The 21,807-nt window shown below is 59.6% G+C and overlaps 7 protein-coding genes across 7 annotated transcripts; 3 read left to right on the top strand and 4 right to left on the bottom strand.

Moving 5' to 3' along the window:
• Window positions 1–6,283: 6,283 nt before the first annotated feature.
• HRG_03826 (MOSC domain-containing protein) lies at window positions 6,284–7,328 on the bottom strand (the record flags this gene model as incomplete). Its single annotated transcript, XM_044862297.1, has 2 exons — window positions 6,284–7,252; window positions 7,314–7,328. The coding sequence occupies 2 exons, from the start codon at window positions 7,326–7,328 to the stop codon at window positions 6,284–6,286; spliced, it is 984 nt and encodes a 327-aa protein (XP_044723323.1).
• A 3,769-nt stretch (window positions 7,329–11,097) lies between these two features.
• Window positions 11,098–12,308, top strand: HRG_03825 (uncharacterized protein; the record flags this gene model as incomplete). The annotated part of the gene is made up of 2 exons (XM_044862296.1): window positions 11,098–11,194; window positions 11,395–12,308. The coding sequence occupies 2 exons, from the start codon at window positions 11,098–11,100 to the stop codon at window positions 12,306–12,308; spliced, it is 1,011 nt and encodes a 336-aa protein (XP_044723322.1).
• Window positions 12,309–12,704: 396 nt separating this feature from the next.
• On the bottom strand, window positions 12,705–13,443 carry HRG_03824 (uncharacterized protein; the record flags this gene model as incomplete). The annotated part of the gene is made up of 6 exons (XM_044862295.1): window positions 12,705–12,803; window positions 12,866–12,928; window positions 13,003–13,090; window positions 13,138–13,153; window positions 13,238–13,269; window positions 13,328–13,443. 6 exons carry the CDS (start codon window positions 13,441–13,443, stop codon window positions 12,705–12,707), a joined length of 414 nt encoding a protein of 137 aa, XP_044723321.1.
• An 897-nt stretch (window positions 13,444–14,340) lies between these two features.
• On the bottom strand, window positions 14,341–16,315 carry HRG_03823 (GATA zinc finger domain-containing protein; the record flags this gene model as incomplete). Its single annotated transcript, XM_044862294.1, has 4 exons — window positions 14,341–15,183; window positions 15,249–15,443; window positions 15,871–15,949; window positions 16,161–16,315. The coding sequence occupies 4 exons, from the start codon at window positions 16,313–16,315 to the stop codon at window positions 14,341–14,343; spliced, it is 1,272 nt and encodes a 423-aa protein (XP_044723320.1).
• A 1,295-nt stretch (window positions 16,316–17,610) lies between these two features.
• On the top strand, window positions 17,611–18,940 carry HRG_03822 (survival factor 1; the record flags this gene model as incomplete). The annotated part of the gene is made up of 4 exons (XM_044862293.1): window positions 17,611–17,633; window positions 17,707–17,922; window positions 17,981–18,782; window positions 18,845–18,940. The coding sequence occupies 4 exons, from the start codon at window positions 17,611–17,613 to the stop codon at window positions 18,938–18,940; spliced, it is 1,137 nt and encodes a 378-aa protein (XP_044723319.1).
• A 589-nt stretch (window positions 18,941–19,529) lies between these two features.
• Window positions 19,530–20,221, top strand: HRG_03821 (uncharacterized protein; the record flags this gene model as incomplete). The annotated part of the gene is made up of 2 exons (XM_044862292.1): window positions 19,530–19,817; window positions 19,880–20,221. The coding sequence occupies 2 exons, from the start codon at window positions 19,530–19,532 to the stop codon at window positions 20,219–20,221; spliced, it is 630 nt and encodes a 209-aa protein (XP_044723318.1).
• A 210-nt stretch (window positions 20,222–20,431) lies between these two features.
• On the bottom strand, window positions 20,432–21,343 carry HRG_03820 (mitochondrial k+-H+ exchange-related domain-containing protein; the record flags this gene model as incomplete). The annotated part of the gene is made up of 3 exons (XM_044862291.1): window positions 20,432–20,684; window positions 20,751–20,849; window positions 20,907–21,343. The coding sequence occupies 3 exons, from the start codon at window positions 21,341–21,343 to the stop codon at window positions 20,432–20,434; spliced, it is 789 nt and encodes a 262-aa protein (XP_044723317.1).
• Window positions 21,344–21,807: the final 464 nt, after the last annotated feature.

Genomic DNA, 21,807 nt, shown 5'->3' with positions numbered 1-21,807 from the left:
CAGGCCAGACCGGGGCTGCGCCGCCCGTTGCGCCTGAGGCCTTTGGATAAAATAAAGAGGAGCCGGCACAAAACGGGACATGGCCAGTGAAGCCTCTGGTCCTCGTCCCGGGGCCTTGGTCAACGCTCGACCGCTGTCGCAGCGGCAGATGAGGCGTTCCGGTGAGCAGGCTACAGGACCGCACGCGCTGAGGCTCGCTCCCGGTCTCCGAGCAGACGCAAGACCCCAGGCTCCGGCCACGTTTGATGCATTGTTCCACCGCGACTGATGGACAACGGGCGGGCAGCGGTAGCAATGGATGGCTGAGCCGCATTCAACATGGCCGAGTCGGGTCGGTCGCGGCTAGACAGGGCACAGGCCGGTCGCATGAGCTGGAGATCAGCGGGTCGGCAGGGCCGCAGCCGGACAATGCCTGGCCCTTGCTCCAACTGACGCACCGGCAAGCATCCCGAGCACAAGACCACATATGCCCAGAGGCCCACCATCGTCACTCGACTTTGCGGAATAACACTGGCAACGCTTCCGACAGGTCCAAACGGAGCCTGTGCCGCCTCTGCACGTCGCTAAATCAAGCACTCGCTGCAGCCCTCGGCGATATTGGCATCCCCGTTGTCTCTTGTTGCATTCCTCTGCGTGCGTCTGACTGGGGACCAGTTGGTTGACGGCGGCAGCAAACTAGCCCCCAAAAAAAAATCGAGAGAGGGAGAGCGAGAGCACGGCGAGAGAAGAGAGGACAAAGAGAAAATGGGAGACGAAAGGGAGAGACATAGATGCAGAGAAACTCCGAGAGACGCGGGCGGGCTTGATTCCCATGGCCTTGAATCTTGGCAGAACCCCAGTCTTTTGATTAGGAAATGCAACACAAGGTACTCGGTGTGATGGGACCGGAGTTGACACTTCCGTAAATGGTGGTGGTCACCCACGCGTCGGTCTTTTCTCAACCAAGACATTTGACGAGAGAAGATGTGTGTGTCCAGCACAAGCTCGCAAAGCGACCGCTGAGCCCGTAGCGCAGCTTGGATCCTTCGGTTTGCTCCACGTCATTGAGAAATGCAAGGCACGCCGTCTTTGGATGTTGGTAGGAGAGTCGGCAATCTCGTCCACTTGTGCTGCCCAACATCCTGCATCATGTGATGTAACGTCATGTAAGTACGAGGAAACAGACAGCATCACCCTGCTTGCTGTCCATGCCTACTCCACTCACCGGAAATCAGGGTCATGTCGAGTCAAAGCGAACGTCTCCGGCGAAAAGGGTTTGCCCTAGTGATGAGTGTCCCAGCTTCAATGATCGCCGATACTGCGTCATACTTTACTCAACCCCCAGGCTTTGCGTTGCTGGATCTCCGCCAAGGCCGTCAGCTAGTGTTGACGGGCTGGTGCTGAGATGCGTGAAATAGAGCGACGCCTATCGGCCATGGCGTCGCTGGCGGACGCAGGCGCCGAAAGAAAGCATGATACGTCTCCCTGGCACCAGGAAAAGTGGTGACAGTAGAGCCTGCGTCTCTGCGGCGGGCTCTGTGCAGTCACTCTGATGCTATCTGGATGGTTGCCGACTGGCAACAGTTTCGGGAAAAGCTGACCAAGCGCGGCAGCGACAGCGGCGTTTGTGCCGTGGCAGGCGGGATGGGATGCCAGAGAAGGAAGTCTGCGCTGTAATATGAACAGCCCTTATTGGCTGGGCAGACGATGTCCATGGAGGGGAAGGTCATCTCGAAGGCGGAAAGAAGGCAGGCCGTTTGCCGCCAGGTGCAACGAGCAGGTCAAGGCAAGGTTGCAGCCGTCCCGGAGAGGCAAACGGGTTGGGGAGGGGGCAGACGACTTGAGGTGCACGAGGATACAGCGGCGGAATCGAAGTTTCCAGAGACGTTGGAAGCATGATGGCAAGCCGCTGGACCATGGCGACGAGGAGCGTAAGCTGAAGCGGCTGGGAGAAGGTGGAGTATATTAGCTGGCGCCAGGCCCGGCCGGCGGTGTGCATGAGTGCCGCGATTGCCAAATGAAGCTGAAAGCCGGAATGGGAACCCCGGTCCCGGTTCGACTTGGGCGGGAAAGGAAAGGGAGCGACGGCAAGCGGTTGGGCCAGACCATCTATGCCCGACGTGAGGCCAGGGTGCCATGTTGATTGATATTGCCTCAAGTCGAGCGACCTAAGGCCAGGCTGACTGGCAGTGAGAAGCTGCTGAGCAGGACAGCGCCACGGTGACGAACGCTGCTCTGCACAGAGCACAAGACGTCACATGGCCGTCTCGCTGGTGTCGGCAGATACATCGATGTGACGCAGGTACTTGCAATGCACGGTGTTGACTGTCCAGCCATGATGTCCCGACAAACGGTGGCAGAGAGACCGGGGACATTCTGCTAGTCTCTTCTTGTTCTGTTTGCCGCTTGCTCAAACGGGCACACCTCTATCCAGAACCAGACTGTCGGGTGGGCGTGTTTCGCTTTGCTTTTCCAAGCTGAATCGCAGGCGTCGGGTTGCATGGCGCAAACTCGTCTGTCTCTGCCTCCCTCGCTCCGGCACCTGGGCTGCCTCGTGGAGGACAGATGGGACCCCTGCCACGGAAAGAAGAGGGAGTTCCTGCACTGGCATCAGGCGTTTGTCCGGGATCGCCCAAGAAGATCTGCAGCCACGTCTCTCGTTTGGTTCATCGACGTCGACAGGGCGGCGTGGGTGCAGGGGGAGCATGCCAGGGCGGCAGGGGTTCACCGGGCTGTCTCGAGCTGGAAAAGCTGAAAGAAGATGGAGGAGTGCGTGCCGGCTGGGATGGGCCTCGTGGGCGACGGAGGTTTCGGGAGCTGGCGGTGGATTGGCGAGGTCGAGGTGGACGTGGACGTGGACGGGCGGACGTGGACGAGAAGAGGCGGGACTCGGGAAAGACCCGCCGCCCAAGCTAACTAACCAACAACCTTCCTCGGGTCCAAGACGTCGTCCATGCCTAGACAAATCGGGAAGGAAGCTTCCCACGAGGAACAGCCATTCAGGCACTAGGTAGCGGCTCCGTACGATAAGCAGGCTACTGAGTTTTCTCTCCATCATCCCCCCCCCATTCTCAACCATTATCTCGGGTCAGCCATCGTCGTCACCACTAAACGAGCGCCAAGTCGACTCCTGCCTGGGAGGGGTGAGGGAGGAAAAAAAGAAAAATACTGCTATTCAAGGCCGGCCCCGTTCCCTCACGCTCCATCGTCCGTCTACCGGGTCGTCGTCGAATCAGATCCTTCAGCCGGCCTCGTCCGACGTACACGGCCTGCGACGAAACAAGACGCCTTCTCCCACCCGAGTCCCCAGCACGACAAGTCAAACCAGACGGCCGGGCCCCGATTCGTTGCTTGGCCATAGCCCGGCTGGGGGGTAGGGACGGCGGGCGAGCGAGAAGTGAAGGGGGGGAAACTGAGCAGGACGAGCAACACAAGAGAGGAGCAGGGTTGCTTGCTCGTCTCACTCGTTCGTTCTGCCCCCGATCGCTTGTTCCACCGTGCCCTAACGTCTCGTTTGGAAGGCTTCCCGAGCCATTCTCCTCGTCCCCTACCCTTCACTCCTTGCCAGGCTCGCCTATTGCTTATTATAAAAAGATTCTCGACTCCAGGCTCCTGATTCGGCTCCTCCTGGATTCACTCTCCTGTGCTGTCTAGCTTCATCGACTCCATCATCCTTGACCGTCTTTTCATACCGCCCCCCTCGGCTACCAAGCAGGTTTTTCTTAAGCCCCAAGGCCCTCTGTTCGCCAAAGTTTCACTGTCTGCCACCCACATTCACGTCATAGTTATTCAACCTCCTCGACTTCTCGTCTCCTCGCCCATTTCACGCCACCCGACCCGTACGTCCATCCAAGCCCCCGGACGCTGCTTCTCTGCCACTCCTATAGATCGCAAGAACCCAGTCCAGTCGAGGCCAACTTGAACTCTCCACAACCACCTAGACACCTGCTGGACCTCGTCGTCTTCAAAATGGCCAATTCTTGCGCTCACTCTTTCAAGATGATCAAATCCGACAGCACCTTGGTGCAATGGATATGTCAACACTGCCGCTCTGGACCGCACTGGGTCATCTACGAATGCATCTACTGCAAGCTTCACCTCTGCCGCTCCTGCACATAGGAAGCGTGACGGCAGAGCAAGTCTCGCCGGGCTTGCTTTCCTCGGCGCGTTCCTCGCTCATTGTCACAAAGCAAAACCAACGAGGTCTTGCTCGTCCGAGGACCATCGGGGACAATCTTGGCCGTCCTGGCCAGTCGCGTCGACATGGAGAGCACAGCCGACACCCAAGACGACAGACTCTGCAAGCCGTGGCGGACGGTAGTCAATTCCTCATCCCCCAATGGACCGTGCCGGCCCAAACGGGCGTCGCCCGCACATTGCAGCGTGGCATCGGGCCAAAACCACTGGTCATGATTATCATCACTTCTTGCTTCTTTGAGACACCCTCCTGGTTTTTCTATTCACGCACCTCGACCTGCGACCTTGGCCAGCCTTCGCTGCATGCTCCACGTGGGATTCCCCATTTCACGGGCTTTTCCGGCTCTGTGCAGCACTAGCGATCCCTGCCAGACCTGCATCCCCAAGGAGCCAGCGGATTGGGTACGGTGCCTCGCTGACTGCAGGCTTGAAGAGGAGTGGCACTCCCCCGGGCCTTTTGGCTGCAGGCCATAGCACCGGTCAGGGACTGCGGTATCACCTGGTCTTGGTCATTGCTTTTTCTCCCCGTTCACCCGGTCTCTGGAGCGCGTCGTTGGTGGGCGGTCCCACGGCCGCTGTCTCATGGTGAGAGTGTTCGTCTGTGTCGAGCTCGGGACGATAAGCCAATGACTACTGTGTAGCCACTGGTCTGGAGAGATTGGAGTCGGGCTTTCCTTTTGCTTCTTCCCCCTTTCCTGTTTTCTTTTCTCCTTCCCCCTTTTTCTTCGCCGAGTTACGTTTTCCGTCATGTTCAAACGCCGGCCACGGCATATGTATATAGAAAGATCTGGAACATCCTATGTACAGGACGGCGCATGGTCCGATTGGTGGCACAAAATACACATAGACGAATTGGCTCGGGCCAACCACTCATCGAAGCGCACCCGACGCAGCGGGGAACAGAAAAGCGACTTGACTTCTCAATTGACATGGATTCTCGCAAGCAAACGACCTCTATTCTCAGAGCCAATAACTGATCAACAATCGTTACGAGCCGCCATGGGCTTTGGGACGCATTCTAGTTTGCGCCTGACGGAACCCCGCTTGGATGCCGGCCGCTGTGACCCCGCTGTTTCGAGTCGCAGTCCTGGTGGTTTCTTCTTCTCCTCGTGTACTCCTTACAAGACCAGACGAGACTCGGCTAATGTGGAATCCAGCCGACAACGAAGCTCGTACAGAGTGCCACAAGGCTGATGGTGATTGTCGCAGATCCGAGGCGTTCGCAGATCTGTGTTGCTCTTTTCGGGCTTGGGAACGCGGACAAAGGGAAGGTGTCACAGCATGGGAGCAGAGAGCTTCTAGAAGAGCCATGATCCGTTTGCCTGTCGTCTTGTTGACCCGTCGATCCCGCCAGGCGCCGACACAGGGGGCCCACCGGGGAGGGGCGGAAAACGACAGGAGAGCTCCTCGCTTTTTTTCCCCGAGGCGGCCTCGCAGTGCCGAAGAGTTCGTCGCACAGAGATTCACAGTGGGGGTTGACGGAGCTTTTCGTCTTCATATTTGCCGTGTCACTGTGGCGCATGTCATGACCCAGTTTGTTGCCTTGACAGCTGCTGTGGCCCAAGACAGGGGTGAGGACAAGGTCGAAACCCCCATTTTCTTTTTCTCCCCCCTTGGGCCCCTCTCTCAAAAAGGTTGCCGGGATGGCGCGCCCGTCGTACGAGATGTACAGTATGCGGCCCCGGTGCAACGTTCAAGTGGTGTTGCTGCTGTTACATGGGCGAGGGCAACGAGACGCGGTCAACCGGGGCTTTTATGGTTTCATTTCTTTTGTCCGACGAAGCGGATGCGTCGGGCCTGAGGCGTCGACTCAGAAAGCGGATGACTTGATCCACGCGGGCGATGCCGTGTTTGTGGCATATGTCCTTGATGCTCGTCGTTGGAACAGGGGTTTGCACGGTGGCGGCGGGCTGCTAATGGTCGCTTTCCCTCAGATTCGAGACGGCCGGTGTGGACAGGGCGGGGTCCTGAGAGGTAAGAGAAGGAATGTCGGCTTACTCGGTGGTCTGGCGAGGCTTGGGACTAACGTGGGCGTCTTGGGTGATGTAGAAAGTTCCTTGAGCTTCTATAGCCCCGCTCGTTTCAGCCGTCTCGAAAGACAAGTTGTCTATGCCGAGTACTGGTAGAAACGCGCGTCACTCTTGGACTTGAGAGGCCAGTCGCAAACAGGACGCTCGAGCGAGCGACTCTCGACGGCCACTGGGTCGCCCACGCGGAGCGTCAGGCAATCCCGACCCGGGGCGAGGAATCCGTACTTGCCAAAGACGGGGCTGTACTTGTAGCCAAGATCAACGCGGCGATCGGCCATGAGCTTCTTGAGGACGATGCCGTCGTCGCCCTGGGCCAGGCGGCCGGTGTCGTAGTCGACGTTGATGGACGAGCAGCGGCAGCACATCTTGGTCAGGGTAAAGGCCGGCTCGCCGTGGACGGAGAGGTCGGCCCAGTAGTCCTCGTCGAACTCGGCCTCGCCATCGACGACAATGTTGGGGCGGAACTTGACCATGTCCATGGTGCCGCCGGACAGCCTGGCGCTGACGTTGCGCAGAGACTGCTCGCTGGCGAAGAGAAGGGGGGCCACGTCGGAGAAGGCGAGCCAGGGGGGCGGGCCGGGGCGGGTGCCTGCGGGCGGCTGGGGAGCAAAGGTGCCGAGGATGGGACGCCGCTCGTCGCCGATGAAGATGAGGGCCATGGGGAAGCCAAAACAGGCGGCGAACCAGTCATCATAGGGCGAGCCCATGCGATGGGCATCGACCAGGCTCTGGTGCAGGTTGACGTGGACCTTGGGCAGGGCGGCGACGTCGGGACGCAGGGGCACGCGGAGGACCGAGTCCTGGTGCGGGTGCGGCGGGACAACGGGCGGGTGCGGCGCCAGGTAGCGGACGTGGATGTCGGGGCCGACGACGTCCTGGGCGAAGAGGGCGCACTGCGGGTTCCCGGCGAGCGTCACGTTGCGCAGCTGGCCGTCGGGCTCGACGCGGCAGAGCATGAAGCGGCGGTCGTGCTCTATGCCCTGGGGGCCGAGGCGGGCCTCGTCGAGGCGGATGCCGCGCAGGGCCTTGATGGGATATGTGTAGATCTGCCGGCACCGCGTGTTAGCCGAGACTTGCTGCCGGCACCGCGAGCGGTGTTGGTCTCACGGCGGTGACTCTCATGGCTGTTGGCCCGATAGGTAAGTTAGTGACGAGCAGATGAAGGCCTATGTTGCCGTCCTCGGAGCAGAGGCGTGATGGTCAAGGGCGAGGGGACAAGCACATGCCGGAGGATGGCACGGGTTATAGCTACCTGCTCTCCCCCTGTCATGTGGTTGATGGATTCCTTTGATTCGACCGGGTCAATGGCTTGGCTTGGCTTGGCTTGGCTTGTCTGGCTGGTGAAAGCCGCAGCATGCCGAGCTTCTCGCATGTGTCTCCATTCACCATCATGTACATACAGTACACAAGGAGGGTGAGGCGAGGGAGAAGCAGACAAGACACCAGCAGCCAATGTATGCCGACGATGACCTCATGTTTATGTACGAATACGGATATACGGTACCGTGATTGGGCATGCAGCGCCTCTTCTACGTCGCACAGCTCATGGGGGCCATCTCCTTTGTGCCGCGGCTCAATCAGTGTCGGCCACCTTTCATCCATGCATCCACGCCGCGACTCCCGTGCGATGGAAACAGCCAACGTCCAGCCCAACGACCAGCCCAACGACCAGCTTGTATTAGAGGCGAGACGGGGGGCAGATGTACGTTTAGATGCATGGATGTGTGCGGTACGGCGGCGGCATCGGTGCGAAGCCCTTTTGCTGCCCGGTGGGAGGCAGGCAGGCACTCGTCATGAGGCGCTTGCAGCTACGGTATGGCAAAACCACATGAGCAATAATTATGCCTCTCTGCTCGGCTGACGATGTCTCGTATCAGACGCACATGGCCGCCGGCTGGCCGAAACGGGGCAAGCCGGAGACTGCCCGGGCCCCTTGACAGCGACGGAACCTTGGCTGCCTACAGTGAACCTTGGCTGCCTACAGCACTGAAGCCCAACCCCGATGGCATTGCGCAGGCCAAAACAAAGGACGACCGACGCCCCCGTTGTGCGTGGTACACACTTTTGATCACCAACTGTAATTACCACACAAGCACTGTACATAACTCAAGGCTACATACCCCATGGGAGTCAGTCCGAAGCCCAACAAGTCTCGCCTCCCGGGACAAGGAAGGAATCGGAAAAGAATGGGTAAGAAAGAAAAGGGCGCGCGAGTCGATCGATTCCGCCCCAGCCGCCTTTCCCTTCCTCGACGCCTGGTTTCAGGGAGGGCGGGAGGAGGAAAGCGGAGGCGGGAGCGGAGGCCGCGGGCCTTTCTTTGTCCTGTCGATTACGCATTCAACACTGACGTGTCGGAGGAATTGCGACGAATCAGGCCTCGTGGCAGCCTCGTGGCCCTTTCGAAACGGCCCCTGCGCGGCGCGGACGGACGCGCGTCGCCCGCCATTGCCGGGTGGACAAAGCCGTCGAGTTTCATCCTCCCTTTGCCTGCCCTCGGTTTTCTTTCCTCTGGCCGGTCCGTCGCTCGGGATAGTAATCGTCGTCGTCATCGGGAGACGTGCTTCGTTCTTCTATCTGCCCCCCCTCTGTTTGGCAGGGACATGGCGTCGTGTTGCTTGAGGGGAGCAAAAAAAACGGTGGGGGGGAGGGGGGGGGGGCAACTCACCTACAGGCCGCCGTAGGGGGGAGGGAGAGGGCAGCATCGCATAGCGGCAGCATGTATGTATACAGTACGCAGATGGATGGAGTCGTCGTCTGCGGAGCAATTTGCTTCAAGAATGCCGCGGGACTCGGCGCCCTGTGGATGGACTGTATAAAGTGGACATGATCGGGGATCCATCCAGCTTGCCATGCTCGCTGGTGTTTTGGTGGCAGAGGCAAGACACTTTCTTCACCTTTTTTTGGCGCCGGCGTGTCATCCCTCGGCGAGGACGCTCAGGCTACTAAACTACTAACCTCCGAGTGTCTCTCGTTCAGGGCCAGACGTGCTGTAGAAGTGCCATGATATTATTAGTACTACTTGCCATGGCCAAGTGCCTCGTCAACGAACAAGGAGAGAACAAGTTTGTACCGGTACACATATGCTACCTTAGCAAGAGAGGTAGGTACTGTGCCTAATAAATACACAGGGCCGCTCCTCCAGAGGGCGCTGTAGCGGGCTTTGGAATACTTTTAGGCCCTTGCAGTGCCCGTGCACTGTATGGCACTGTACAGAGTTCAGGCCAGCCCAGCCACTCGGCCAAACCAGGTCCCCAGCCCCCCCCCTCCTTGCCGAGGCCCGCGCCCTAACAAGAAGGCGGCCGTTTCTTCGGCTGCTCCATGTCGAGATGGCATGTTTTAGCCCGTCTTTTTCCCCGAACACACACGCTGGGTGGTGGGTGCACAGCCTACGGAGTACCTAGACAGTCAATCGGCTCTCCCTATCTCGCGATAAGGTCGCGCGATAGCAGCTCGTCTATCGATGATGCTTGATCTCGAGTTGCATTGCATTGCATTGCATCTGTCACCCTATCCCGATGCAGCTCCCTCCATCTCGGCTCCTCCATGCCCTCCTCATCCTCGACGCTTCTTTCGCCATTTCTCCACGTCTCCGGCCCGCACGTGCGTCCTCCACGGCCGCCCCCCGGATAGTTTCGCGGTCCCAGACAAAAGTCACTCACATGGCAGCCCGTGCATGCGAGCATGTAAAACGGACGCCCATGTGCCCGGCACAGTGCAAGACTACTGGATAGGGCACGCATGTCGCGGCGTGTAGTGTGTTGGGCGCGTGGGTGCTATATTAATAATACTTTACGTGCTATACATCAGCTAGACCACTATTAGGTAAGGTAATTAACTACGTATCGTAACTTGTATAGTTGCGGGTTAGTTACAGGCTGGCCACCGACACTGTATCAACGCAGAGACGTTGGTCGTCTTGAGATGAGTTCCCGTCGAATAGCCTTCTACGTATCTTCTAGATTACCCCCCGTCAACGCAGTTGCCAGGCGCCTCATGACAACTGCCCACCACAACTGCCCACCAGAGCAGCCCGCCAGAGCAGCCCATCACCGCCGAATCGGTCCGCAAGCTGCTGCTGCCGGCTGTGCTGCATCACGGCTGTATCGGCCCCATTGCCCAGAGACAGCCGCATCTTGAACCAGCACTGTCTCGAACCCCCCCCCCACCTCTGCCCCCCTCCCCACCACCTCCTCCTCCTCCTCCCTCCTCCTCTTGCTCGCTTCCATCTTGGATTAGTCGCTGTAGATTGTAAGCTCGGCGGGAGGGCCAATCATGTCTAGCCCTGTCTGCGCACAACTCGCACATGCTTGCTCCCCCAGCTTTTCCCAGACAATACGCACTTGACACACTGTAGGCTGGCTGGCTGGCCGATGGACGACGGTCCGCCAGCACGTCCCACGTCGGCGGTACCGACCAAGCCTGCGTCGAGAGAGCAGTGAGAGACAGCACGGCGTCGAGACATTGACCCCCCCTCCCCAACAAGGATCCCCCAAAAATCCTCTTCTTTTTTTTACCTTCTTCTTTTCTTTTTATCCACCTCTCCCTCCCTCTCCGGTCTACGGACGTATATATCTCCCGGCTCCACACCCATCTCTTCAAACCTGGTCCCTCCGATCATCTCACCTCACCTCACTTTCACCTCATCCTCATCCTCATCCTCATCCTCACCCTCATCCTCATCCTCCTCCTTCTTCTTCTTTTTCTTCTTATTCCTCTTCGTCTTCCTCATCCTCCTTCTCTTCCTCCTCCTCCCCAACCCCCCTCCGTCCCGCTTGTGCAGCGCCGGCGCGCCTCCCGCGGCTCATGCCGTACTGATTCCACCACCGTCCGATACGCGCGCATTCATTCGTCTTGCAACTCTCTGCTTCGCTCCAGCCCATCATCGTCAACCATGGAGCCCGGCGTGCGTCAGCTCGACCTCAGCAAGTGTGGCCCCGGCTTCGTGTCGGACAGAGTCGGCGTCGTGTCCGGCCTGAGATCAAGTGCCGGTACGTCTTTGCTCTGCTGCCTTCCATCCCAGCATTCTCCGTTGTTGGTCGTTGGATCTGGACCCTGGTTCCCAACGACTGCCTATGCGATGCTACGCTGTGCAAGGATCTTGCCGGTGCAACCACATGGCAATAACGGGCCCCTTTTATCAACCATCGAGACCTTCAGGCCGCCTGCTAACATGCTCGTCCACGATTAGCCTTCTTCACCTTTCTACGAGCAAACCTCGTCCTCACCCCCTCGGCCATCTCCTCAAACTGCAACACGCCCTACCTCGAGCCCTGCTCTCCTCATCCCTACCCTCATTACCACCACCACCAGCTGCCGTCGGAGCCCCCGTCTCCTCTCGCCACCAGCAGCAGCTCGCCCCTGGCGCCCACTGACGACATCCCCCCTTTACTCCTCGACACGCTCAGCACCCCCGACGACCGCGCCCATGGCCTGCGCCTCGTCGCCGACTCGGTCACGCAGATGGAGCACCGCGCCGTCCGCATCCTCCTCTTCCACCCGCTGTGTCTCGCCCTCGTCACCGCCGCCTGGACCCTCGCCTACCGCTTCGCCTACCTGTCCAGGGGCGGCAGCGCCGGCCTCGCCCTCGCCCTCTGCACCGCCGTCACCACCGCCTACCTCGTCGCCGTGCGCCTCGCCACCCTCGGCTACGTGCCCCTCGCCCAGGCCATCGACTCGTCCTGGCTCGGGCCCGAGAGCGACCAGGTCGTCATGATAGGTGCCCGCCGCGGCGGCCTCCTCGTCGGCGCCCTCGTCCTCCACCTCGAGCCCAGCCCATGTCCGCCCTGCTCATCCCCCAAGCGCCGGGGCCGCAATCGCAGCGCCAGCCTCCGCGGCGGCAAGGGCGTCATTCGCGCCTGGACCACGCACGTGCATCACCGCGGCCAGGGCATCGGCAGGGACCTCTTACTCGCCGCCGTCAGGATGGCCAAGGACAGGTGTGGCAGGGATGCCCGCGTCGGCTTCGCCAAGGAGCACGCCAACAGCGCCGTCCTCTTGCCGAGCTTCTTTGCCGCGCCCTTTCGCAGGGACGAGTTTCGCGCCGCTAGGGCCTTGGAGGGCGCGGCTGCCGAGTGGGAGACGACCAAGAAGAGGAAGTGGTGAGGATGCCAAGGGCAGGTTTTATTTGTGAGCGGGACATGTGCATTTCACATTCGTTCAAGATACCCCATATTTTATCGTTGGCGCTTTGTTCTTCTCTCCTTGCCTAGCTCTCACTCGTTGTTGCTGGAACCGAAGGTAGATTCCCAACTTGGGCCATGAGCGCTTGAAAGCTCATTCATTCATCAATGCATGGTAGTTGCTGGCATTGTCTCCCCCATTAACGTCCACGGTCCCTCCGTCATCGTAGGCAAAACAAACCAACAAAACATGACAAACGGGCCATCCATCCGTTTTCCTCCGGGACGCCTAGCAGATCTTTATGAAAACATTTTGGAGAGAAAGCTCTCGTGACCGGGAAAAGGCAAGAGCTGCAAGCACAGCTTGCCATGCAACCTGCTACTTTGTCGTGCCGCGACGGGCCTTTTTGCGACCATCGTAAGTGTCCGGGTCGAATCCGTAGATAGGCCTCCCCAGTTTGCGCAAGCTGTAAAGTACCTAGAGTGAGCCGTCAGCCGGGCCACGGACATGGCGAGCGGAAAGGTCAATATTCCACATACGTCGGTGGTTGTGATGGTCTTTGCGCCGCGGTGCTCCACATAAATGGTGCAGGTGCGCAAGATCTATCGCGCGGTCAGCGATCCAAAGCCGTGGCCGTAATGTCCAATCGGAAAATGAGATGAAAGGGAGTACATACCGTCTCGAGGCGATCTCTCAGGGCCAGGCGAATTTCGGGGTATATCCCCGCCGAGATACGCTTGACGCCGCCGCGTCGGGCCATACGCCTGTCTTGGTCAGCATTGGCCCAGCACCAGAACGGCTGCGCGCTTACCGGATGGCAGGCTTGGCTAAAATCACACGAGTCAGTGCACGGCTTCTTCAGCATAGCATAAGCAGCAGACGGCCGCGGGGTGAGGCTCTCAACAACTCACTGATTCCCTGTATGCTGTCTCGCAGAATCTTGCTGCGCCCAGAGTCAGTTGGTCGCCCTCGCGTCAGCCAGAGACGACGGAACAACATACCGATGACGCCGGCTGCCGCCCAGGATGGTTTTGCCCGACAGTTTGCCTTGTCCGGGCGCCTTTGCCACGATCCCTCGCGCGCCCGCGGGACCTCCTCGGGAACTCTTGCTCGGCATGGTGGGTGAAGTTGGATGCTCAGTCACAGAGGTGAAGACTTGGCGAGCCGAGGCGGGGGCGGATTTGGTTGCGTGCGATGAAGTACGTATGCACGCATGCGCGGTGCAGACGGGGTGGCGTTTCTTCAAAGCAAAACCAGCCGCGTGCGAGCACGTGACCCGCCCTCTGTTATCGCAGCCAAGGCGGCTTGAGATACTAATGGCTTCCTATTTGTATTTTATGTTCCTAACTCGAGGCAAAGAACATCCTCGTTGCTGCTCTCAAATGGGCAGGCTCTGCAGGTCATCTTTCTCGCCTCAGTACTCTTGTCACCAGGTGTACCAGCTGCGCAGGTGCTGCGCGAGACACGCTCTGCCCTGCGGCCCCTCAAACATGGCAAAACGCATACAAGACACAGTGGAAAGGAACCTTTCAAGTTTCTATCGTAAAGCAGCGACTTTTCTGTTCATGCCTCCCGCCCTTTCTGCACAAGCTTGGCGCCACTAGCAGCCTTTTTGCGCCCAAAACTCCAATCATGTGAAAGCCCAAGTCTTGTTGTCCACCACGAGGCACTTTCAGGTATCTTCCATTCCTCTGCATCGCTGCCACGCACGCTCCCGAGCCAATGCCCCATCACGCCGTGGCGATTCTTGCACGAGCAGGTGGGTTGTAATTATATAGATGAGTCGATTTCAAAGCACACCCCAACGCCGGCACACTCCGCCGTCACCGCTGCTAAGAGGCAGCCGACAAGACACCCGTCCTGGCAGGGGTATAAGGAAAGACGATGTCGCCAGGTTTCGAGTCCAAATCACGACAATAGACGAAACCACCACCGCGGCGGCAGCAGAGGAGCCACGGGGCAGTTCGCCATCGCTGTGCCTCGCTACCGCCGCTCCAACGAGTCTCCCATGCTCTCAATGGCTAGCCGTTCCAGCCGCCGAGGCCGGTGTGCTGGCTCGCTCCTGCTCGGGCTCAGGGTGAAGCTCAGACTCGGGCTGAAGCTGAGGCTGAAGCTCCTGCTCCGGCTCCGGCTCCGGTTCCTGATAAGTTTCGAGCTCCGGTTCTAGCTCCTCCCCGGCAGCCGTCGCATCTGCTTCCACCCGGGGCTTCTTGGCTGGCCGGTCGTGCGGCGCTTCCAAGGCCTCTTTGGCCTCGTTCAGCTCCAGCTCCAACTCGTCGAGTCGGCGTTTCAGAATGTTCTCGCGTCGATGGCTGTCTTCGAGTTGCGTCCGGAGCTGTGCTTCGCTCTCTCTGTAGATTTCCAGTTCGGTCCTCAGCTGCGTCTGCTCCACGCCCGCGACTTCCTGACCATGGCGCGCGGCTGCTTCTTGCTGCTCCAACTGACTCAGCCGACCTCGGAAGAGTTCGTTGATCACTTCCAACTCGCTGACTCTGGTCTTGAGGCTCGAGTTGTGTGCAATCAGCTGTTCGTGCGTTTGTGGCGTGTCCAGCGTGCGGTCGCCGTTCATGGGCGAGCCGGCGCTACCGTCCGGCCCGGCGGCTGCGTTGAAACCGGTTTGGTACGGGTCATCAACCATGAATGATGGTAGCCCTTGATTGTACATGGAAGGGGTCCCAGTACGGGAGATGGGGGAGTCCGAGCCTTCATGATTTCCGTTGGCCGGCTTTTGTGCTGCTCTCTGTATGGCTTGGGCAGCGGCAGCGGCATTCTGGGCGCAGATCTCAGCACTGTTCGCGTCGATTGGGAGAGGGAAGTTGTGGACCTGTTGTTGTTGCTGCTGCTGCTGCTGCTGCTGCTAAAGGGAATGAGAAACGAGGCTCGCCAGCGGTCGGGGGGAGGATACAGAGGTAAGCGACTCACCTTCTTCTTGGGCGCCAGATCCGGGCGCATTGTCTTGACGCGATTGCGGCTCTTGATGACGTCGGTTTTTAGAGAGATTGGGCGTGGTCGGCCATGCAGCTTGAGAAACAGGCCGCAGGCGTTGCACAGGACAGCGCCAAACTCGTCGCGACGCCACAAGGGCGTTGTCGACGTGGTGCAGTTCTGGCACGTAGGCTGTGAGGAAGCGTTAGAAGCCATCATGTTGCCGGTTGGACGAGGTACAAATGGCGATGCGGAAGATAGGGAAGATAAATGATATGATGATATCGTGATCGATAAGGATGTGCCAGAAAAAAAACTTGGGCAAGCGCCAAGATAAGGCGAGATAAGCCGACCCTTGATTGGCAGGCAAGGGTCGCCCGTTGGGGACTAGCTCGCAGCGATTCGCGATAAGGCACGTGATGCACAGCATCACTGGCGCGATAAGGACCGGCAACGCGGACGAAGGCACTCGCCGAAGCGATTGCAAGTCTCCACCACGATCCAACCCAGCGAGCTCGCCATTGCCTCTCATGGGGTCCAGAGATAACATGCTGATGCGCCGCTGCAGTGCCATGGATCACGCAAGGAGATGTCGCTCGGCAATGCAGTCCAGACTTACGAGGTTGCTGCCCCCGCCCCCGCTGGTCGCGGCGGGGGAGTGGCCGGTATGGGAAGGCGCTTGCGGCGCCGCCGTTGCCCTGCGAAAAAAGCATGCGCGTTAGCATCGAGCCACAATCTGCGGTTGGCGATGAGCGGCTGGGGAAGTGGGCACGAGGCATGGGACAAAGCCATGGCAAGGCTCGCAGCCCAAGCAACGGCCCAACGGTCCGCGGCCCGGCCATACAAAGCCCTGATGGGCGTTCGATTGTCGACCCCCATTTCATCGGCTTGGTGAAGACGCGGGCGTACCTTGGCTGTGGGGATTCTAACATGGCATTGCTGGCGGCCAGGGCTGCGATGCCAGGCAGCTGTGGAAGTGTCGCGGATGCCGACGTCGACGTCGAACTCGGTCGGGAAATCGGATCCGCGGGCTGCGGCGGGAGCATCTGCGGGCCGTCTTCCATCGTCGGCTGCTCGACAAAGTGCGTGGTTCGGCGGCGCGGGTCCGGGTTATCAGGACGTGAAGCTCAATCCTCGTACAGTATTTCGTTCGCGTCGGGCGGCTGGGTGTGAAAGGGCTTTCTTCGACAAAGGCCAAGACGAGTGCGCGCTGTGGCTGCGATTCGCAAACGGCCCCGGCTGGCAGTAGGGAATATCGGCGCGTGTCGGGAAACTATCACGGTCAAGGACGAAGACTGAAAAGGCACGAGATGGAAGGAGCGTGCGAGTCGAATGGAGAGAGACGAAATCAAAGCGACGGTCGGAAAAGGAGTGGACGGGCAAAAGACATGCGACCGTTGCGATGGAGGGTAGATAGACTGTCGGCGCTGGTGAGTGAGAAAAATCCTGAGGTGGGAAAAAAGAAGAGCGCGCGATGCAGATTGGCTTTGGCTCCCCCTGGCAACAGGTGCCCGGGGAGAGGGAAGTACAGGTACAAGTACAGAGTACAGGCTGGCGCATCGCTGGCCACGACCAGGCTCGGGATTGGCCCTGCAGCTTTTATGAACGCCTTTGTTCGGACGGAATCTCCTCTGCACAAGGCCTAATCGGCAGGCACTTGAGAGATGATCAAAAGCTCCAAAGGGAATCCTTGCTGCCAAATCCATCATGCCGCTGCTGGATCCGGCCTGGCCGACCGGGCGGCGCTTTTGCGTTGTCTTACTGGGTAGGTACCTGTGCGTAGGACGCCCGGGCGCAACGCTGGACGCGGGGCTGGCAAGCGACCCTGGGCCACGATGGAAAAGACACGGAATATGTGTGGTGCTGTGTACAATTCCTCAGTAGTATATGGAAGAGCTGTTTTATCAATGTCCCCCAACCGTGCGGGAGTTATCTGCTGATTTCGTGAAATAGCCAAGTGGTCTATCTACACTTGACGAGGCAAATTTCACTCATTGATTACTTGCCCCCTAGGTACTCTGTACTAAGCCGGCTAATGATTGGGCAGATCCCCACTAGAGCATGACGCCCAAATGCTGCCCCAGGGCCTCTTTAAATCCCCGATCAGCGCTGCCGAGTACCCAAGTACCTGCCTACTAGTACCTACCTTAGGCTGTCGGGCCCATCACGCAGAGACCCCTCGTCATCGTTCAGTGCCCCGAGCTGCACAAGGTACCCACCCACCACCTGTCTCCCCTCCAGGTACCCAGCCAGCATACAGGCCCGTCTTTGCACACCTCAGCCTCCTTGCTCGCCTTCATCCATCATCCCCTTTTCCTGTCTTCATCCTTCGATCCGCTCCATCCCGTCCGCCTTCGCCATGTTCAATTGGGCAAAGCAACAGTGAGTGCCCTTCGGTCCACTGCCGACCAGGCCGTGCCCGCCGCTGACCACGGACAATGCTGCCCGTTTCCAGGCTGGCCAACGTCGCCGGCACCCAAGAGCCCATCTATGGCCCCTCTGCCATCAAGTCGGTCGCCCAAGAGGCACAGACGACGCCCCACACCGAGATCGCCCGGGATGACCTCAAGTGGAGGGCCATGGACTCGACTTGCGTCGAGACGGAGAGCTTCTACCTCTTCTCGAATCGCGGCGACATCGCTCTTGCCCAGGTCATCTATAGCAGCGTTGCGTACGTTAAACTCATCGTGTTTGCCGGCGAGCGGCCGCTGACACACCCTCACGCAAAGCGGCATCCGAACGACGAGCCAGTTTAACTGCAAGGTCTTCTCCAGAGACCCGGCCAAGCCCCATCTCTGGTGCTCCACGCCCCTCAGCAACGTCGAGTTCAGCGAGGACAAGGCGTCCTTTTACGCAAACGATTGCGCCGTCGAGCTTTCCCCGGACGGAAACTCGTACACCATCAAGAGCATGACCGACGAGAGGGCCATTGTCAATCTCAAGGTGACCAAGACAGCACCCGGGTTCCAAGCTGGCCAGTCCGGCACCACCAAGTTTGGGACCGACCTGGAGAATCCCTGGGGTGTAATGCGACACGCCTTTTGGCCGCGGTGCGCCGTCGAGGGCACCATCACCACAAAGGACGGCCCCATTGACTTCGCTGGCACCGCGCTCTATGCCTACGCCCTGCAGGGTATGAAGCCTCACCACGCTGCCGCCCGGTGGAACTTTGTCGCCTTTCAAGGCCCCAACTACTCGGCCGTCATGATGGAGTTTACCACTCCTCCCTCGTACGGCTCTACCGTGGTCAACGTCGGCGGCATCTTGAAAGAAGGCCAGATCATCACGGCCGGTTGCGACAACCAGGCCACTCATACCACCGTCAAGGGCGATCCGGACAATGAATGGCCGGAGCCAAGTCATGTCAAGTTTTCCTGGCAAGGCAAATACAAGGACGGCAAGTCCGTCGACGCCGTAATTGAGACGCCTCTAGGGGATCGCGTCGACAGGGTCGACGTCATGGCCGAGGTGCCGGCGTTTATCAAGAAGATTGTGGCCGGTGCAGCGGGAACGAAGCCTTACATCTACCAGGTATGTTTTGATTCTCCGTCCCGGCAGGGCAAGGCTTCCCCTAATGCTTGATTCTCTTCCAGTATGCCCCCAAAGTCACCCTGAAGCTCAAGATTGGGAACGAGGAGGTTTCCGAAGAGGGCCAGCTCCTCACCGAAGCCACGTTCATCTCGGGGTGATGTTTTTGGATGCAACTATTTGTGTTTGTCCTTGTCTCGGGGAAGGCTGTTTCAAATTGGGTATGTGTGTTCTCATCCAGGAACAGGCGTTGGAGACGGCATGAACCACTCGCTTTGATATCCCCCTCTTGTTCCTAGCAAACGTCTTGGACGTCCTCGGCACGGTGCATTGACCGTATAAACATGGAGTTTTATTTGATACGACGCCTTGAAGCCAAGTGACGTGATGAGCTGCCGGCGAGGGATCTCTCCGTGGCGAGATGGCTTCCGCGGGCAGACGGATTTGTCCGTGTTGAGACGCAAACCAAGACCACCTACAGGGCAGGGTCTTGGAGGCACCATGTCTCGCGCTGGAGGGGCACAGCCCGGGCGCGGGAGAGGCTTGAAATGCCGCCTCGATGGTCTGCGTGTGGTGAGACAGGCCCCCAGCGCGCGGCATTCCAAGTGTGCGCGTCAACGCCGTCAATAAACGCACCATGATGCGCCGCCGCCTACAAGTAGTAGATGGCCTCGGCACCGGTCCGCCGAGCAAACCCGCCTCCCGCCACGGCTCTTCGGCACCATAAAAGTCCCCACCGCACCGTCCGAAATGGCGTCGACACCCTCCCATGCAGGCACGGCCTACGAGCCGCTCGTGCCGTCGCCGCTAAACCCAAGGAGCTGTGAGGGAGAGGGACTGGCGCTGCGGCGGAGGCGAAACAGCGGCGGAGGCGGCGGCGGCGGCGGCGGCGGCGGCGGCGGCGGCAGTAGCAGCAAGATGGCGCGCAGGAGCACCACGACGGCGAGCATGAGTCCCGCGCAGAGACTGCTGAGGCACAAGGCAGCGCAGGCTTGGCGGCTGCAGGTCCTGAGGCGGGAGGCCCCGAGGGCGAGACAGGTATAACGTCATGTGGCCCCTTCTCTTGGAAGGGTAGGCTGACAGCAGAGGGCACGGGCAAGATCAAGGCGGCTCCCCCGAGGCAGGAACGGTATCCCCAAGAGGTCGACGACGGCGATGGCGACATGTCGGCCGTCTCTCCCCTCGACAACTCGCGCGATGAGCGAGAGCCGCCCGAGGAAAAGCGGCGCGGCGCGCAAGACGAGGGGGTGCCCCGGCCTCCGCACTACGACTACCTGTTTCGCATGCCAGAGGTTGGCTTCTTCACGCCGCAGCGGGTGGTGCTCGCCATGGGCGTGAAGCAGATGCTGCCCTTTGTCAGCCCGCACGAGGTGCTGCGCAGTGCAAAGGCGCGTCGCGAGAGGGAAGAGGGGAGACGCCGCGCAGAGTTGCGCATGGCTTGATTGATTGGAGTGTCGGGCCCTTCTTCCAGACAGCTATCCGAGACTCGATATAGTATATAGAACACCCGCATGCGCGTGCGCATGTCCCCAGTGGTCTCGAGGCTGCTTGCCCTGTCCTCCATCTCTTCGTATATGGCTCTACTTGATCGTGTTTTTGTGGCAGAATCGCGGTGAACATTCATCGAAGTATGCTCGCGCGAGTGGCGTGGCTCATTGCTTCTCCTTCTCGGGAGTCAGAGCTTTCTTTCCTCTTGCCGGTTCTTGTGGCTCGGTCCCTTCTCCCTCCTGTCTCGTCTCGGCGTGCGCCTCGGGGCTCGGCCGGTCAGCTTCCAGATCCCTCTCGACCTGCCAGATGGCTCGCTCTAGCTCGATTTCGAGCTCCGGGACATTGAGAGTCTCGGAGAAGCTGCGGACTTGCTTCTGCGTGAGGAGCATCGTTTCTCGGCCCGCGGGGGTGTCTGGACTGGGCAGCGGCGCGGCTCTGCTGTAGAGCTGGTCCAACGTCGTCGACGGGGAGGGAAGGACGAGCTTGTTCTCGACGAGCCATTGGAGGTGTCGGCCACCGGCAATGGCGCGCCAGTGGGACCAGGCGCGATATACGAGGTAGAAGAAGGGGATATTGGGGATTCTGTAGGCGGGCCGAGGTCAGCATCATGTTTGGGATACGGCAGAGGAGACTCCGTACATGGGAATCAGGGCAAGGGGCGCGGTAATCGGCATGCCGACAAAGCACCACATCATCTTCTGGCGGTGCAGCCCGAGCCTCTCCGTCGCCAGCTTGAGCGCCACGGCCGGGGCCTGGTCCGCGCCAAAGGCCCTGCCGGGGAAAACGAGCTCGACCTTGTTGGTGCCGTTGCGCTGGTCGTCACGGCGGCGGGCCGGCACCGACTTGAGCCCCCATTCCTGGTAGGGGATGCGGCGAAAGGCGTGGTTGCCGTAGTCGACCACCTTGCGCTGCCAGCCCGACTCCTTCTTCTCCCACTGGGACCATTTCTTGGCGGCCCAGGCGGTGGTTTTGTCAACGAGGCTGGCTTCGGGCTTGGTGGCGCCGGCGCCACCGTTGAGACGCTGTGCGTACAAGAGGGTGCGCCGTGTCGACACGGGCAGGAGGAAGAGGCGCATGGCCTAGTCGGAGGGACGCGAGGGTTCTGCTACCGGAGAAGGAGGCTGTAGCTGTCCGAGGTGATGAGCGAGCGCTGCTGCTGGTGTGTGACCGCTGAAGGCACGTGGCGCGCAGTTTGACGTCGTCTTGCGCCACCCTGTCTCCAAGGCCCCGTGACGCGAGCAGCGAAGGAGGAAGGGAGGGTGAAATATCAACTGGCGGCGTGCGTGGGCTCGCAATAAGCCGAGCAGTTACTACCCTACCTGATCATGGTCGTCATCAAGAGAGGAGGAGGACAAGGGGCGAGAGGCGAAATGCGAAAGAGACACTCGGGCCAAGGTCGGTGAGACCAGTTGGAGAGGCCTCCTCAAGGGCGAGGAAGCAAGCCTGAATTTTTTATTTTTTTTCTTTCGGCTGATGGGCGCAAAAGTTTCTAGCGCACTTCACAGCCTCGCTCAGTCATGTTGGAGGACAAACCAATGAT

This window comes from Hirsutella rhossiliensis (genome assembly GCF_020360975.1).
Source record: "Hirsutella rhossiliensis strain HR02 chromosome Unknown scaffold00003, whole genome shotgun sequence".
In the NCBI taxonomy this organism is placed as follows: Eukaryota; Fungi; Ascomycota; class Sordariomycetes; order Hypocreales; family Ophiocordycipitaceae; genus Hirsutella; species Hirsutella rhossiliensis.
The sequence above is the reverse complement of the archived record's forward strand: the minus strand, read 5'-3'. Positions and strand labels throughout refer to the sequence as shown.